A 17,768-nucleotide genomic window follows, 5' to 3' on the forward strand; every position below is an offset into this window, starting at 1 on the left:
TGCTGAGCTGCTGAAATTAAGCTGATTGGCTGGAGGTGTGGATGGGGGGGGGGGCTTTTTTTTTGCGCAGGCAGGATGCTATTTGTGTCATGATTTACATGAAGCTTTTGGTTTCCTGCCTTCGGAACATGTGCAGCTTTATCCTGCGGCGATGAGACGCAGCAGCCTGCAACGCAACTCCTTTAAGGCGAAGGGGCGGGTCATAGCTCGAAGCTGATCAATCTATATGGATGATTGGGAATCGGGCCATCTGATGAGTTTGGGATCATGTTTTTTGTATTTCTGGGTTCTGGTAATTAAAAAGAAATGATAAACTTAAGCAAATGTTTTCACTTTACTGTTTGTCCTCTATTCTTCCCTTCTTTTATTTGTACCGTTTGCTCCTCAGTTCCTCCTTCCTCCCCTACTCATTCGCTAACTTGATTTTTTACGGATCCCTCCACACCTTTGGGTATCTTTCTTCCCCCTCCCTCTCTCACTCTCTATTCTCTTCTTCTTCTTCTTCAGCAGCAGAATGCTGTCCCAGCTATCTCTGTTCTAGACTTGGTATGTTCTTCCTGTTGATGACGAGTGTCCTCTCCTTGCCCTGACATCACTTCCTGTTTTCTGTCCCCACCCATCTGGGCTCCTGTGGTTTCTGCATTGGGGTGGAGGTTGGAGGCGGGACACTGCCATGATTAGCTAAAGAGCAGCCAGTCATGGGGGGGGGGGGCGTCTTGGGATTGTTGGTGGCGTTTGGCTGGGGATGCTGTCCATCTCTTTGTCCACTCAAAACAACTGCTGGAGGACGGTGAGTGAAGCTGCTGCTTAGTGATGGGGGGGGGGGGGGGGGGGTCATAAACGAACTTGTGGTTCAGCAGAGCTGAGGTCTGTGTGTCTCTTTACAGCAGCGATGTTTTGAGTGCATATGGAGGTGTGGCGCCTGCATGGCTGAATGCATCACGGGGGGGGGGGGCATGCAGGCCTTGTCCCACGCATGATAGCCCCGGGGGGGGGGGGCACAGCACCATGTTGTGGTGTCCATCCATCCATCTGTTCATTCGTATGTGGTGAGCTGAGCGTCTGTTCAACCAAAGCGAGAGAAAAACGACAACAAGCTTAACAAGTTTTTGTTATTTATTCACCGGATTTGTGCTCAAGGACGGCAGAAATGAATGAGAAATACTAGGAAAAGAACAATATCAGGGAAAACAAACACAAAAATCAGGCTTAAAGACAGAGACGTGGTGAGTCGCTGGGGGCGGGGGGGGGGGTTGAGTGTTAAATTATGTTGGTTACTAATTTGGTTGAACGGATCTTTTCGTGGCCGGCCTTCCCTGAAGACGACGTCTCTTTGCTCCGTGTCCCCGTCCTGTCCCCGCTGGCTTGTGTTGGGATGCTTCTTGTACGCAGAGCTTGCGGTTACTTCAGGCCAGCTTGAGTCAAGCGCGCCTGAAGTAGCTGGAAAAAGGGCTGTGTGTTTGTTTTGTTGTTGTTGTTGCTTGTCTGCATGTTTAGCTGTGTGTGTGGTGTGTGTGTGTGTGTCTGCCTGTGCGGTATGTCTGCAGTGCACACTGCTCTCCTCCTCTGGGGGGCAGTCCTGTGAGACCAATCCAAGCCGCCACACGTTAGCGGAACGTTAGTTTCCAGGAGAGCCATTGAACGTGGGAACGTGTTTACAGTCTCGTTTATGAATGTCCTCGTCGCACTGACTGTTTCCCCGTCTGCACGTGCGCCTGTCTTTGGGTCGCATGTTTGTGCGCTTTACACGTGTGTGCGACCAGTTGCAGGACGAAGAGCGACGGCGCAAGCAGCAGCTGGAGGAGATTCGGAAGCGGGAGGCGGAGGAGCGGGCGAAGCAGGAGGAGGAGAGGAGGTGGAGGGAGGAGGAGAGAGCCAAGCGAGAGGCGTCGGAGAAGGTCGGTGTGCCGGTCTTTGACAGCGGAGTTGTGCGGCTAGAATGGAGGCGTCAAGCTGGAAGTACTCGCAGGAATCGATTTGGAGTCGATGAAGTAGCCAGAGTACCCACTTGTATATCCTCCAGCATGTACAGCGGCTGTGGAATAATTCAGTTGCTCATTCAGTTAAATGGGAATTCTACCAGCCAGTGATCGATGTTTAAGCCTCGAACCTCCGCCGAGTCAGAGGAATCTCCATTGCTTCCACCGCGGCTACGCCTTAGCTCCTCTTAGCTAAGAACACGTAGCTCTTTAAATGGCCGGCGGTCCGATCCGGCGTCCGCCTGCTCATCGCTGCGCTGTGACATCGCCATCTTGTTCCGGTGCATTTGCCCTTTTGATCGCACCACTGGTTGTTTGAAGCTCATCTCAAAAGAGGGTCTGTTTAGTCAAAAGCCAAGTCGTCATTCGGGTCCGAGATATAAATATATCTGCTTGTGAAAATGTTTTTAAGATGTTATAACTGTTGATTTGATGTTGATCATTGCGACGTCCAGCAGCATGCCCCCCCCCCCCCCCCATCCTATGTGACGTGTTGCTGTCATGTTCTGTGCTGCCCCCCCCCAGGCATGGGACTCCCATTGTGTTTTGGTCCCTTCTTTAAACTGTTTCAGGGAGTTAGTTTAGTGTTTTTGATTTCCTTGTTATCATTTCCATCAGCATCATCTCTCGGGGGACTGCGATTGGGGAATGCCGCCGACTCTCCCGCTATTCCCAAAACACCACATGCTATATAATTAGTTCATCCACATAAACACACATGAACCTCACCCCCACCTGGATCATTCCCACCCGCAACCATCCATATACTGCGCACATTGAGGAGCTTCCATCTCATTCAAAACCCACACACCCACTAATCCCTCCCAGTTTCTTCAGATCCAAAAGCAGCTCAGATGCACCCACTCCGCTGTGAGCCCACTCTCCGCTAGATTCAGCCTTCAGCACACGGAACGGACCGGAAACGTAAAGATGATCGGACGCCAGAAGCGTAGGAGTTAAGAACACGTGACCCGGAGCGGCTGGATGAGCTCCAGACCCAGATATCCAAACACGTTCCTCCCGTTAGGCCCACGTAGGACATCACAGGCCTCGTCCTCTCCGAGGTGTGGATAGACTGGAGGGGCCGGGCTGGCTAAAGTCCAAACCCACAGAACCAGCTAGCGTAAACTGAGGAGGGACGCACACAGACTCGACACGCATGCATGCACAGACGACGATGGAAACGGGAGGCTGTCGACACGGTGGTCCAGGAAACGAGGCTGGTTTCCTGTCTGTACAGTGTTATGGGAGGACGGTCCAGTCGGAACCGGATCTTGCTCCGGTAGTTACGGCCAGATTGGATATTTTATACGATATAATAGACATTTGCGATTTAATGATGGCATCATTTCACTTCGCTGATGATTTTAGATTTGGTCCGGCATACGAGGCCTCTGATCTGGGACCAGTAGGTCTTGGTTCTGTCAGATTGCCGGGTCCGGCGGCGTTTGTTCTGTGGTGGGGGTCGAGCCTGACGAGTCTGGTTAGAGGTTAACTCGTGGTAGCAGCGGCAGTGCTGTGCCGCCATTGGGTAGTTTCCTAGCCGTAGCCGATTAGCCAGTTTACTGTCCATTACTGACTTGAGAGCCAATCAGAGTGGAGCTTACTAACCGGTTGTCCCTCCCCTAGAGGAGACAGGAGGAGGAGTACTACACTCGTCTGGAAGCGGAGCGGCGCCGGCAGCACGAGGAGGCTGAGAGAAAGCTCCTGGCACCTGACGAGCCGGCTGGTCTGTACCGGCCCCCGCTGCCCCGGGATTACCAGCCCCCCGCCCCCCACAACCCTACTAACACCCCCCCGCCCCCCCCGCAGAGAAACACCTCCTACCTCAAAACACAGGTCACCTCCCCCGACACGCTCTACACTGCCAAGTTTGTCTCCTACACGTGTGACGAAGAAGAGGAGGAGGAAGCAGGGAGTGGCGGCGGCAACCAATCAGGTCAGGCCAAGCTGTCGGCGACCCGGAAGTCGTACGGCGACCTCCCGGCCTCCGCCTCACCCGGTCACAACAAGCCGCAGCCGCCGCCTCCCACTGCGCGCAAGCCCCGCCCCGTATCTGATGGCATCTTCCTGTCTGGCTCGTTCCAGCCTCCATTCAACAACTCCAACAGTACAGCCCCGCCCCTTCCTGCCAAACCCAGCTCCGTGGCCCCAGGAGGCTTTAAAGGTAGACCCGGAGAGAGGAGAGAGAGAGAGGAGTCGGGCTCGCCACAGCGCCCTCTAGAGCTTTCAGCCCTCCCTCTCATTCGCTCAGCTTTTCATTCATGACCTCCGTAGTTTAGCTTTGTGTTGATTTCGCCTTCTTTGACACTCGAGAGGTGTTCTCCTTTAAAACCTCCATCTTTTTATTCCCTCTTTTATCTTCGTCGGTAATCTCTTTTAGTTGATTATTCTTTTCCAGGTGAAAAACTTTCCTCCTTTCTCCTCATCCCAAATTGGAATGAGTTTATGTTGGTTTGTTAAAACGCCGCCTCCTTTCACCAGTAATTTCCTCCCTCCCTCCCTCGGTATCCTCCTCCAATCACCGCCACCCTTAGCTTCGATCAGCACTGGCAAACAGGAGAAAAAAAGCAATCGATAATCACGCCACCACCGCAGATTGAGAGCCATCAAAGTCGATCATAGTACTGTTGGTGTTGTCGCTCGCCGCCTCCTCTGTGTCTGGTTTGCTGCTTTTTTGTTTCGGGAAGCGAGGCTCGCCGCCCCCCCCCCCCCCCCCGGCCTCGCGGCTCTGCTTAGCGGTGTTGGCTATAAAGGGAAGGAAGACCACGCCCACTGACTTCACGCATCCATCAATCACTTGGACCAAAGGAGAAATCGGTCCATTTTCATAAACTCACACCATCTCACATGAGGCCTCGTCTTTGTCTGCGGCTGTTCAAAATGGCTTCCCACGGTTTCCTTCTTATCCCGTCGCGCTGCATCAAAGTCTGAGCTCCTGATTTTTTGCTCACCGGTGTTCTTTCCACAGAGAAGTAGTTCACTTTTGGTTTGACCTTTAAAGGAAAAGCCAAAACTCAGCTAAACTTGAACCAGGCGTCTCTAATTTTAGAGCTCCGGACCTCCAGAAGAAGATTCAGATTTCTGCTCATTACACGAGCTCAAGTCACGACTGCCGTTTGAACATCCGCAGACAAACCGTCACCGGCTGAGGTGCAGGAAGTGGCTGCCTGCACTTTCAAAATAAACCTCCTCCATCCCTGCTGCCTCATGGAGAACTGCTTTTATTTTTACTCCAATCAGATGAAACACCCCCCCCAACCACCAACACCACCACCTAACATCCCAGTACCTTCCCCCCCCCCACCCCGCCCACCTCCCTCACAAAGCATTTACAATCTGCATGCTTTACCATTTGGTCACACAGACGCAGCATAAATGCAACACTTCCGCGGGCACCCCAGTAACCGGCTTGATGCCTATTGCTTTTTTTATTCTGCACCTTGCTGTCTTTGGAATGTTTTTTTTGTGCGTCTGCATCCTCCTCACCCCTCCTGCCTCTGTTCTCGGTTAACTCCCGGTGCTTAACGTCATTTCTCTGCGCGCTGTCCTTCGCTCTGTCGGCTGACGCGGCTGTCCTTCATCCTGCCTGTCGGTTTCTCTGCTGCGTTAACGTTACTACGACGTCCACGGGTTCAGGTGACCGAGACGCACCTGAGTCCTCTGGCTGCCCTCACAAATGAATCTACAAATGCAACAGCTGGCAGCTCCAAACATCTGGCTTTCATAGAAATGTGTTTGGGACTCTTTATTTTGCCAAACAGAATAGAAAACCACAAGAAAAACAATACCGATGTACAAACGACGGGAACGATTGAAAGGAATATTCGGTTATCCTCGAGGGTGGATGTTGAAGAACTGCGTAGGTGCAGAAATAACGTTTTTCTCAGCCCCCCAGAGATAACTGAACTCGAGGGAAAGGAAAACATCCAAAACCTTTTGAGTCCGTGAAAAACCGGCAAATTTCTTTTTTAGTGAATCTGAAGAATTTTTCCAACTCGATGCCAAAAGTATCATTTCCATCCCCGTTTGGCTCGGGGGAACCGCGAACACTCATTTCTCTGTGGTCACTTTGTTCTCCGCCAGTCTGTTGTGTTTGTCTGGTTTGAGGCTGAAGTGGAACCCTCGCTTGATCCCGTCCCAAACTACACTTCAGATCACAATCCTATTTCGATTGATTTAAAAAAAAGAAAAATCTGCCAAGGAGCTGCCAGATGAAGGAATGAATCCCCCCCCCCCCCCCCGTCTCCGTGTCCCACTGCCAGAGACGGGATTTTTAATGTCCCAGTCGTTCAAAGTTTAAATCTGGCAGGGTTCAACTGCTGCTTCCAGTGATTAGCACAAGACTAGCATCGCCGGTGTTCTGAAATGTTGTCTCCTTTAGAGGTCAAAGGTCAAAGTCATCTTCCACATGTTGGTTCTTAATATCGCTCAGCACGTTTGGTTTATTTATTTATATTTATTTTAAACCTCTATAGATGTCTAGGCTCTAAAGACGTCGCCGATGAGGTGAGTATTCGGCTCAGGTTAAGCCACTAGAGGGGGGTAGAGACGGGATGAACAGACGTTTACACGTGCTCTGTGACTTTGGCTTCGGACCCCACCCACTCTTCCACAGACCATTGTTGCCGCTTTGGAATGGCCCTTTAACAGCTTTTAACGCTCTTTCCTGGGCTCGCTGCTCTAACTCTACTGATATGATCGTTCCCTTCCTTCCTTCCTTCCTTCCTTCCTTTCTGCTCAGGCTGGTCTGTGGGGAAATGAAGTGATGACGCTAGAGAGAAGCTGCTGGCGACCGGGGGATCCCTGGTCTATGATCAATACTGCCGTGGGAAAATTAACCGTTTTTGTACGATTATGCTCAAAGTTATGGGAGGATTGGAATCGGGGAACCCGCCAGCCGCCGGCCAGCAGCTTCCGTCTGGGATGTTTTAGAGGAACGGTTGTGTTGCGTGAACGATGCTGACCTCTTATCTGTTTGTCTGACTCCTGAACGTGGGACAGGCTTTAACGCGTACACTGGAAACTCAACAGGAGTTGTAGGATCAGGAGAAGTCTACAACGACCCGCGAGACAAATGGGCGAAAAGGTGAGATGATTTTCCTGTGAACTGCTGTCGATGTTCCCGCTGGGGATTAACCCTCGCCGTGTGTCTGCGTCGCAGTCAGGAGCAGGAGAACTCGATCCCCGGCGGCGCTCCGGAGAGTCTGACCTTTAAGGAGCGCCAGCGTCTCTTCTCTCAGGGGAAGGAGGTTTCCACCAAGGTCAAAGCGTCGCGCAAACTCATGGAGCTGGAGAACGAGCTCAACACCAAGCAGTAGGACCCCCCCCCCCTGAACCTTTATCTCCCTACGACGTCGCCACGGAGACGTTCAGGCCCTCGCCTCCCTTAACACTGACCGTCTCCTTCCGTTTGTAACGTTGTTTCCCCTTATTTTTATTTTCAACGTTGAATTCCTGGACCGTCGACTTTTTCGACGTCGCGATATCGTTGCACTCGGAGACGGTTCCGGATTAATACTTCCTTGCCCTCTTAAGGTCTGTCAAAGATATATAATGATAAAGCACTGTAAAAAGTTTTAACTGTATCTAGTGAGGAATTCAGAATCACACGACAAAGGGGGGATATATTTTTGTTTATAAAATGGTTCTTGGGGTGGGGGATGGAGAAGAGTTTGTTCTCATCTTAATTGTTGTTTTTTTAGCTCACAATATGAACAATTTTACTGTTTATCTTTTTTCTGCATCTTGTTTTCACACTTTTAATTCCTTCTGCCAGCAGAAATGGCTGCTGTCGAGCTCCAGACCGATCTTTAAATTGTCTTTTTTTTTTTTTTTTAACATTAAATTCTCAGTGAGTGGAAACACTGTTATTTCATTCCGTAGTAACAAAGCATGACATTATTTTATTTTTTTGTGTGATGTTTTAGTAACTCTGAAAGATTCTCCGGAGGAGCGTAGAACAGCCCAGAGAAGGATCTTTAAGTGCACAAATTTACTGTAAATATTTGGGTCCACAACTGTCTTGTTCTTTTACTACTGTAGAAACCTGCCAGGCTACTAAGAACCGCTCAACTAATGTGATTTAATCCAAGAGGTAGTTCTGCTAAAATCAGATCGTCTCCTCACCGAGTGAATTCTTTAAATATTTTTGGCCCGATTTTACTTTCTTTTAGATCTAACAGTCCGTTGTGTGATATTAATTTGATTGTACCTAAATTCAAGACAGGAAAAATAAAAGATTTCTGTCACAATGTGATTAATGTTGGTTTTCATAAAAAAATTCAACTACTCTTTAATTCCTTGTTTGCTTTACAGGTATTTATTTTAAATATTGCACAATTTTACATATATGTCTGCAAACTGTTCTGAGAAGTGGATTACATTTGGGACCTTTCATACTGTGGTAAGGATCTGTTTTAACACCAGCTCGAGTTTGAGATGCAGACGAGTCAAGCTAACAGAATTGCGATAAAAAAAAAACATGTATAAATAAAATATACACACATAAACATGCACAAATTTTCCGTGGTCACGTTTACCACTACTACTCTACTGACTGAGTGTTTCTGACAGCTTTAAGTTAAGATAAAGAGACAGTGACGCTTCAAACGTTATCTCTTCTGCAGTTTGTTTGTGTGACTCCAACTGGTGTGTGGATTTATTTTTCTCTCCACTGATGCTCATTCTACACGATGAGATGAGATGAGATGCGGGTGTAATCGCCCACCCACCCCCCCCCCCCCCTACAAAAACTAATACTCCTGTTTAGGTTTCAAAATGAACTGAATCATTTAAATGGTTTCATGTTTAGCCTTTTGTAAATCATTAATAAAGATTTTTCAACAGTGCAGGTCTGAGGTGTGTATTCTTTTTTTTTGTCATTTCAATAAAAATTTGATTAAGGGGTTTAATTTTACTTCTAATCTGTCTTATAGCGGAAAGTAATTCGATTTGTTCCACTTTACGCAGCCGCATCAGCCGTGTGATGCTTCGCTGAGGATACCCGTTAAGGTAATGTATGAAAAATACCCACCGCAACCGAACCTTACATGTCAGGATGGCCGAGCGGTCTAAGGCGCTGCGTTCAGGTCGCAGTCTCCTCTGGAGGCGTGGGTTCGAATCCCACTTCTGACAGTATTTTATTAAGTGGGGCAACTCGAAAAAACCGAACGACATTTACGTACTGTTACTGAAATCATAATGTACCTACTGTATATTTATTTTGTCCGTTCCCTAGTTATGCAATGATTAATAATTTATTCAAGATTAACGTCAACGTTTATTTCGGTAATTATTGGTCAAACAGCCATTACGAGCCGTCCAACAGGAGTTAAAGATCTTTAATTAACTAGTTGTAGATCCACACCGCCCTCTAGAGGTAGAACAGACGCATGTCATGTTACAGAGTAGAAAAGAACTGGACCGACTGAAATTTAAACAGGATAATATCCCCAAATAAATTGAAGAGAACATGAAAAAAAGTATTTATTCAAATCACTTTTTTCCCCCACAAGGCAGGGGGGGATGAGTTTTCAAACAAAAGCACTCAACATTTAGTGGTTAACAAAATTTAACTCAAACTCAGAAGGAACAAAGCAGAATTAACAATTCTTAAGTAAAATCTTTTGGCTACTTTCCTTCATCACAATAACACAAAATACAGGTCCTTTGGAACTGTTTAAAACAGAGGCATGAAATTAAAATAACATCCAACAATTGCATCTATGTTAACTTTGTGCTTACAAAAAAGACTTTCACATCAAAAATATGTATGTACATTAAAGCTACTATTCTTTATTTACCGTGAGAAAAATCACTTGGTTTTAGAACTGCTTCTACTACGGAGTCTTCAGGGATGGGACACCGGAACGTTTCACATCACCAAACCTGTAAGAAAAGAAAGAAAAGCAGTGAAATAACTGTACTAGTCATTGACAAAGGCTGTGAAATTTTACATTTCTAAATATATTTCAATCATTCATTGATTTTTGTGTGAGATATCCCATTTTGTCCAGCGTGGGTGATGGATCAAAGCTGTTTGGTTAGAACTTACAACGAACCATTAGTGTGATTATTGACTATTTTGGATTATTTTCACAATTGGTTTTGAAAATATGGCAAAACTTTCTCAGAATTCCAAATAAAAGAAACAAATCTTTACAGTTAAGAGAACCTGCAGATGTTTATTTTTATTTTTGCTTTAAAAACTGTCAATCTAATATATAGATCTTTTAAAAGGCAATGGCTGATGCATGTCTGCAGTGATCAACATACACATCCATGTGATGTCAATACACAAACGTCTCTTACATTGACTTGATCTGGACACTCCCAGGCGGTGTAGCAGCTCACCCTCTTCTTGTTCCAACTCACCCAAAGAGTCAGACGTCCAGTCAAAGACTTCATCTTCATACTCTTCCTCACCATCAGGAGCAGCATTACAATGACTCTCTTCCTTGAACCTAGTGGAAAAACACAATTTCTTACTTAGCTCACATTGCATGCTGCATATAGAACTCAGATTAAGTTCGAGAGCTATCGAGCTGACTTCAGCTTGCATCAATCAAAGAATAGTGAAGACGTAAAAGAGTTATAAGCTCATACCTTAATCCTAGCAGGATGTCTGTATAATTGGCAAGCCCAGCTTCCACCAGCTCCGTGGCAACATGGTGGTCATCAGTCAGAATGTCCACTTTCCACTCTGCGTTTGACACAAGCTCTCGGAAGAAGATCTGAAGGCTCTTCTGGTACAAACATCGCTCGAGGATGACGGCCGCCTCATTGGTCCACCGGCCATCTGCTCCAACAGGCTTCACCCCTCTCAGGGAGCAGGGGTATATCACCTTTGGCAAGTTTGCTATATCCATTGGAAGTCTCTTGAGGTTACAGTGGTTTTCAAAAGGGATGCTCTCGTAATGACCGTAATCCACTAGGTTGAGGATCACCTTGCTGTCACATTGTACAATTTCTGCTCTGCACCACTTGTTTTTGGCGTCCGATTTCAATAGGCAGCCAGTGCCAGGGACCAGGTGGGCTTCAGGAAGAGGACACATCTCTCCAGACAGGTTGCTCAACATTATGGACACTTCGTTCATAATGAGCAGAGAGTTGTCCAGAGCAACACAAAAGTCAAAGGGAGCTGTCACTGCAGCGGCACAGCCAGAGTACATTCTGCCCAGAACAACAGGAGCAAAGACAAATTCCTGTGGCTGACTTGTGTCCAAAAGCTCTTCTCTCTCACTTTGGTTTTCGGAGGGCGGTGGAATCGTATCCTCATTCTGCTGCGGCAAAATTGTCATATGGCGAATGAGGAAAAGTCCGTTTATTATTATTTCCACTCTCCAAAGTTTAGCAGCGTTCGAATAACACACAAAAATCAGCTTGACGTCATTGCCTATCAACTGCTTGAGTGTTTGACACCACGACTTGGTGTCATCCTCTTGCTGGCCGAACCCGAGGCAGTTCACCTTACACAAAACTGCAAGGCCAGGGACTTTTTCCAGGTTGCTACACTGTTGTCTGATTGAGCAACTTGAAATTTCTTCTGTTAGTCCATAGTCCAAGAGTAGGACCTGGCATTTTCCCCGGGAAACATTTTGAACAACAGCCCTGTGCCACTGCCTGGTCTCTTCTGCCTGAACTAAGCACTTGAGGCCTTGTTTGAGATCCTCCTCAGCCACCAGGTTGTACTTGTCCAGGTTGTTAGCTATATGACTTTGTAATGCAGGAAGCATTTCACTGGACCTATTCAGTCTGATGTAAAAAGTGCCGTTACTAAGTACCGCCAGGACTTGACAATTCTCTGTTTCTTTAGCATGAACAGGAAGACTCATCATTTTATCCGTGCGGTCACGCTTCGCTTTGTTAGAGCATTTCGTGGTTTTAGAATGGATCTTGTGTCTGAGGTGTTTTTTAGGGAGTCTCAACTTTACCTTCAGTTTGGATGATGGTGTGGCAAGTTGTAGTGTCGGGTTGGGAGGTGGCAACATCTGAATGTCATCGTTCCCTTCTTTTTTGCTCTCAGCGCTACTTTTAGTGTCAGCTTCAAGTGACGCCGGAGGATCGACTAAGCTATCAAGAATCTCAACCTGGACAACCCAATGAGTTCCACGCTGATGGACAAAGTCAACCATGAGAGGCTTCTCCATTACAGCATCAATGAAAGCAGCATCATTTTCGTAAATGCTAGCATCGAACAGGGAGCATGGTATGCTTAACCTCGGCTGCAAGAGATACTCCTTTGGTAGAGGGTAGATCTTATCTTTCCCCATCACTGCCGAGTTTCCATAGTCCAGAAACCCAATTTTTAAAGAACCTTTTTCATAGCCCTTCACAACAGAACGATACAAAGCGCCGTCTTCCTCAAACTCTGCTAGAACAATGGCATTGATTCTCAAAGTTGGGGTGGTATTTAAGGAATCTTTGAAGTTACCAGAGTTCAGGTCTTGGCACATTTTGAGAATGGCAGGTTCATCTTCTGAGAGTTGAAGATAAAAACTGTTGATTGAGTCCACGTGGGAAACAAAACACATCGCCCTGAATCCTTTGGTCACTTTCATGCTGGGCAAACAGGAGAGCTGAAGGATCTCTGATTCCTCTGTATGTTGTGGCTGCTCTGACTTCACATTTGGATCAGGGTTCTCTCTGCTTCGTTTTCTCTCAGAGTTCTTCTGGAGATTTACTGGGCAGTGCTTTGTTTTATCCGGGTTCAATGCTTTTACATTCGAACTTTCTCTCTGGGTTTCATCATGAACACATTTTTTTGTGTGTTCTTTCTTTAAGGGTACAGAACAAACTTGACTCCCTAGGTGGATATTTGATCGGGTAGACAATTGAGAATGCCCTTTGTCTTGACTCTTGCACTTGATGGAAGTCGTTTTGTTGGTAGTTTTCAGTTTATTTTTTCTAACGTCACAATTCAAAACCGATTTTGGTTTAGGTGCAAGACTAGCAATGAGTTTATTTACCAGCTCATTGATGTTTATTTCGCCATCAAAAAGTTCAACATCAAATGCACCATTTTTGACCTTTCCAACGATATGGACTCTCACGTTCTTGTTAAGGATTGTATCATTCAGCCATTCCTTGACAACTGCATAGTGCTCCTTCTTGGACACTGAAGCAAGGTTACATTTCAGAGCCTGCATGGGTGTGTACAACAAGTCACCACAATCTCTGGGGATAAACAATGTTTTGGTCTTCTCTGATGTGTGTGTGTTTCCATAATCCACAAACAACACACTGAGATGCAGAGGTGACTGAACAGGATGTGCCACTCCCCTGTACCATTTACCATCCAAGTATTTTGCCAGGCACAGCTTCCTTCCAACAGCTCTTGTACCAGCCTGCCTGATTTTGTCCGTCTCCTCTGGGATTTTCCTTTCAAGCTCTTCGATGAGGTCACTGTTTCTCTCAAGGTGGCAGTAGATATCCCACTGACTGCTAACATAAGTAACATAGACTTGTTCATCGTTTCCGGGGTTCAAATCGTATGAAGAGAAGACAAACGACTCGGGCAACGCTGTTGACAGTTGCTTTGCCGACATTGTCACTTCTCTTACCAGGCCCTGTCGCAAGAGCAAGTTTGTTATGCTCTGATGGGTTTTGGTGCTGTAGATGTCTACAACATTGCACAGCCCATTTTTCACACTCAACTGAGAAACGACTTGACATCGTAAGATACAGGTGCTGTCGCAGACGAAGTCTTTCAGGACGCGACACACCTCCGGACTCCAATTATCATCACTCTGCTTGGAGTCTGCAGGTTCGATCAGGTTGTAAAGACTGCACCAGAAAGCTTGCCTTTCCAAATGAACATATTCTGGCATTATTGCTTGAAGACTGTCATCTTTGATTTGGATGGCACAACCATAGTCAACCAAAATCACTTTGGCATGACCGCTCTCCTTTTCTGTGATGAAGGCCCTGTACCATCTTCCATCTTGAGAAGATTTGGCAACGCAACATAAATCCTCTGATTGGAGGGGGACTGTGTGAGTTGAGTAATATTCTTGAAGTTTATTCATCAGGTCCTCCAAAGCTGGAACACCATCCACAGGCTGGCACCAGAAATCCGATGGCGTGTTGATGTCAGAACAGCACACCGCAAACTCGAACCCAGGCTTGATATTTTGTACTTTGAAGCAAGGAGGAGCTTTGGCCATCTCAGTTTCATCTTTGGGGTTTTCCTCTTCCTCATCACAAAGTACCAACTGCGCTGTATTCCCATTAGTGTCTGATGTCACGCTTTGGCAACTTGTTTTTTCTGTCATATCTGTATCATTTTGCATGGAGGGATTCATTAATAATTTGATCCACGATCCCGCTTGTTTAGCAGAGATCATGAGGTCACTGATATTTTGCTTGCCGCCACTCTCAACAGCGCAGAGATCGACGACGCATTTGTTACGCGTCATCTGGAGAACATGGACTTGCAGGGCTTTGTTTGACACAGCCCTGCTGAACAAGTCAGAACTGGTGCTGGTCCAGACACACCCCAAAGGAAAAACATTAGCAAGGGAACAACAGATGGCGAATGGTGGTTTGCTGGCAACTTTCTCCGGTAGCTTCTTAATTACCTTTTGTGGCACTTTCTCAGTGTTCCCAAAATCAATAAAAAAAACTTCAGATCCATGATCAAGAGTTGCTGTCACTACAGCCCTGTAGAAATGCATGTCTTCCTCATAAATGGTGCAGCATAGGGTCCCAACCTCAGGATTCCACAGTACATCATCTTCCACTTTCATTTGTTTGAAGTGATCTGCAATTTCTGTCATCACTTCTTCAAAGTCATCGTTACGTTTTTGTGTTCTGATCCAGAAGTGGTTTGGATTCTGAACGTGTTCAACGTAGCCCACAAAGACAGAGTCCACCTGCAGCTCTTCTGCTTTCAGTGTTTCAACAAAGGCTTCATGTATGACTGCCTCCTGGTTGCCATAGGCAACCTGAGATGACAGTTTCTCAGTGTCAGGTTTAAAAGTAACTTTAGGAACCCCTTGCAAGGTCTCTGGTTTCTTCACAACTGTACTTCCAGCGCCAATCACTGTGATAGAGTAGAGGTTCGTTTCTTCATCAAAATGTCTGATCTCTACATCCAACACTTGTCCGAGCAGGCCTGCCTTAAGAAAACGCAACTGCTGAGCTTTGACGGACTCATCCTGGTCACTCCTGACTGAGCAAGGCAAGGCCATGATAGGGGCTGAATCAAAACCAGGTGGCAACCTGTGGACGTTATCAACATTGACAGATTCAAAGAATCCATAGTCAATGAAGAAAACTCTGACCTGTGAATAGACTGGGAGAAACTGCACAAATCCCCTGTACCAATTGCCATCTTTGCCTTTAACAGCACACAGCAAGCCCAGGTTTTCTGCAGTCTCATGATTGCATTCTTTGGTTCTGTACTCACAAACTGCAGCCAGCTTTCTTGACATTTCCAAAAGTTCTGTTTCTATACTGGCCATCTGACAATAAAACAGTCCGGGGTTGTCAGCGGCAGTTACACGCATCTGAGCACGAGCGCCACCGTTCAATCTAGGCCCACAGGCCGACAGAAAATTTTGATATCCCCACAAACCAAACGGTTTGGGGCAAAACTCTCGTCTCCTTTGGTTTTCTATGAGTACATGAGGAGCTGGTTCTACATTCTGTTTCGGTGGCTGCCCTATTATTATCTCAACCAAGAAGAGGAAAGTATTTGTGTCCAAATGCTTCCCAAACCCCTGTGTCACAAGGTCCTTGTTGATGTCGGGGATTTCCATTAACAGCACTTTGTGTGGAAGAAGGGCTTGGATGTAACCCTTGACATTTTTCCCAATCTGTTTTGAGAAGTAATCCTCCATTACAGAATCAGGACAACCTTGAAGTAACAGCATGTTTGCAAGAAAGCCACGAACTATCCTGGGAGGCAGGGTGAACAAATCAATTGAACAGGAAGACATCCTCGCAATGTCAACGCTCAAAACATTACCGTGATCAATGAGGAAAACTTCAAACAAGTCATCCTTTCGGTTCTGAACTCTTCCTCTGTACCATTGAGCTGAATTAACATCCTCTACAAGGCAGAACTCTCCAAGATTCACTGCAGCTTTGGTTTTTGGCACATTCTGTATTTCACCTTGTAGGAAGTCATAGTCATAGCCACGCACGGTAGGGTACTGTCCCTGGAAGTGTATGAGGGTTGCATCAGGGCTCCAGTCCAAGTGAGTTAACTTGAAGTCCACTGGCGAAGGCGCACATGCAGCAGATGGACCAGACCTGTAAACCAAATCCAATTACTTTCATCACAATCATAAAGTGTTTCTAGTTTGATGAGCTTATTTTATTAATTTAGCACCATCTGCCCAGAGTTCCATTTCAGGGCCGAGCGTGTGAAGCAATATAAAATAAGTAGAGAACAGAGTATTGAAGTCGACTCCCTAGTATGAACTTTGTGTCAGGTTTATTTTCATGTGTATTTAAAAAAAAAACCCTAATACCTGTGCTATAACCCTACACTGTACAAAAGAGGAAAATAATCCAACATTAAAGAAAATACTTTTTATTGCATGGAAGCATGTACGGCCATATCCGGAGCTCCACTTAAGTGTATTCTACTTACTGATAAAGCCTCCAAATGCACAACTACAAAATTATAAATGCATCACCTAAATAGGCAGCAAACATCTGAACTTTGCACTAAAACAATGAAAAAATGAAAACTTTGCTTAATTATGACAAATAGTAATGTAACTCAGAACATGTATCACTTATTTTTGCCACATTGTTGTACTTACTTCTGAAGTTCCGAGTCCTGTATTGACTCCATGGCACCTGATTCAGGAACTGTCAATTAAAAATGGTTGGAAATAAATAAATATGCCTCATGTCACGATAAACCAGAAACAAAGCAGCGCTGCAAATGTGAAATGTTTCAAATAATTAATTTCAGATAAACTTTTATGTTAATGCAATGAAAATGACAAACACCTAAAATGTGCACCTTAGCTCACAGCGATGAGATGATTAGCAAATTAATGTGAAGCAATTTAACTTTTAGCAATAAATAAAAAATAGTGACACGACAGACATTTCTCATCAAACTTATTGAAGTGCAACAGCTACAAAAGGTTCTCTGGATGAACCAGACTCCAATAATTTGACTTTTCATGCTGACTGAGTAAAATAAAATAAAAATAAAAAAACAGTTTTAAAACTCCCTTAGCAAAATGCTAACACTCCCATACCTGTCCATCCCTACAAATCACCTGGCGCTGCGCGTGTCGACGACCAGAACGGAAGTGTGACGGTGACACGTCCGTCTGCTAACTGCTAACATTTCCTTTAGCGGTTTCGTTTTTAATTTTGCCCCAGTTTTTTTCTGAATCCCCGCTTTATTTTTTAATATTCCCTTATTGACTGATTTTCCCTTTACTTATTTCCACAGGACGCCGTACTGCTAAAAAAAAAAAAAAAAAAAAATTCCCCTTATAAAATCCGGCGAAACTTTATTGACAAGTATGACTCCGCTAATGAAAGTCGAAGCAGAACCTAACTTCATACCGGAAGTATCCCGGAAGTTCGGGCTACGGGATGATCGGTTTCATTAAATAATCCTCAGTGACTGACTACAGTTACCTAAAGTGACGTCGATCCGGTTCTTACCCGTCACGGTTCCCTGATAATGGATGCAATATGGCGCCCCGTGTGAGTAGATCGCGCAATGAATTATGGGACTGTTTGGGGGCACAAAACAGTTTTGCGTGAGCTTGCTTGTTAATCAGTAATAATAGTAGTAATAAATTAGAT

At 45.8% G+C, this 17,768-nt stretch overlaps 2 protein-coding genes and 1 non-coding gene across 3 annotated transcripts in view; 2 read left to right on the top strand and 1 right to left on the bottom strand.

The window, feature by feature from the left end:
• Positions 1-8,830, top strand: part of afdna (afadin, adherens junction formation factor a) — a 51,030-nt gene extending 42,200 nt beyond the window's left edge. The window contains exons 35-38 of the mRNA XM_068753410.1: positions 1,764-1,898; positions 3,609-4,146; positions 6,984-7,068; positions 7,144-8,830. Of these exons, the coding sequence (XP_068609511.1) occupies positions 1,764-1,898; positions 3,609-4,146; positions 6,984-7,068; positions 7,144-7,300 (915 nt within the window). The 3' untranslated portion in view covers positions 7,301-8,830. The remainder of the gene's footprint in view (positions 1-1,763; positions 1,899-3,608; positions 4,147-6,983; positions 7,069-7,143) is intronic.
• Positions 8,831-9,033: 203 nt separating this feature from the next.
• On the top strand, positions 9,034-9,116 carry trnal-cag (transfer RNA leucine (anticodon CAG)). Its single transcript has one exon. It is a non-coding gene; the product is annotated as a tRNA-Leu (tRNA).
• A 653-nt stretch (positions 9,117-9,769) lies between these two features.
• Positions 9,770-16,788, bottom strand: tdrd15 (tudor domain containing 15). Its single transcript, XM_068754086.1, has 4 exons — positions 16,757-16,788; positions 10,587-16,238; positions 10,293-10,444; positions 9,770-9,869 (listed from the first exon to the last, which is right to left on the bottom strand). The coding sequence occupies exons 1-4, from the start codon at positions 16,786-16,788 to the stop codon at positions 9,856-9,858; spliced, it is 5,850 nt and encodes a 1,949-aa protein (XP_068610187.1). The 3' UTR covers positions 9,770-9,855.
• Between the last annotated feature and the right edge of the window lie 980 nt (positions 16,789-17,768).

The sequence above is a fragment of the Brachionichthys hirsutus genome, chromosome 20 (assembly GCF_040956055.1).
Source record: "Brachionichthys hirsutus isolate HB-005 chromosome 20, CSIRO-AGI_Bhir_v1, whole genome shotgun sequence".
Taxonomy (NCBI): domain Eukaryota; kingdom Metazoa; phylum Chordata; class Actinopteri; order Lophiiformes; family Brachionichthyidae; genus Brachionichthys; species Brachionichthys hirsutus.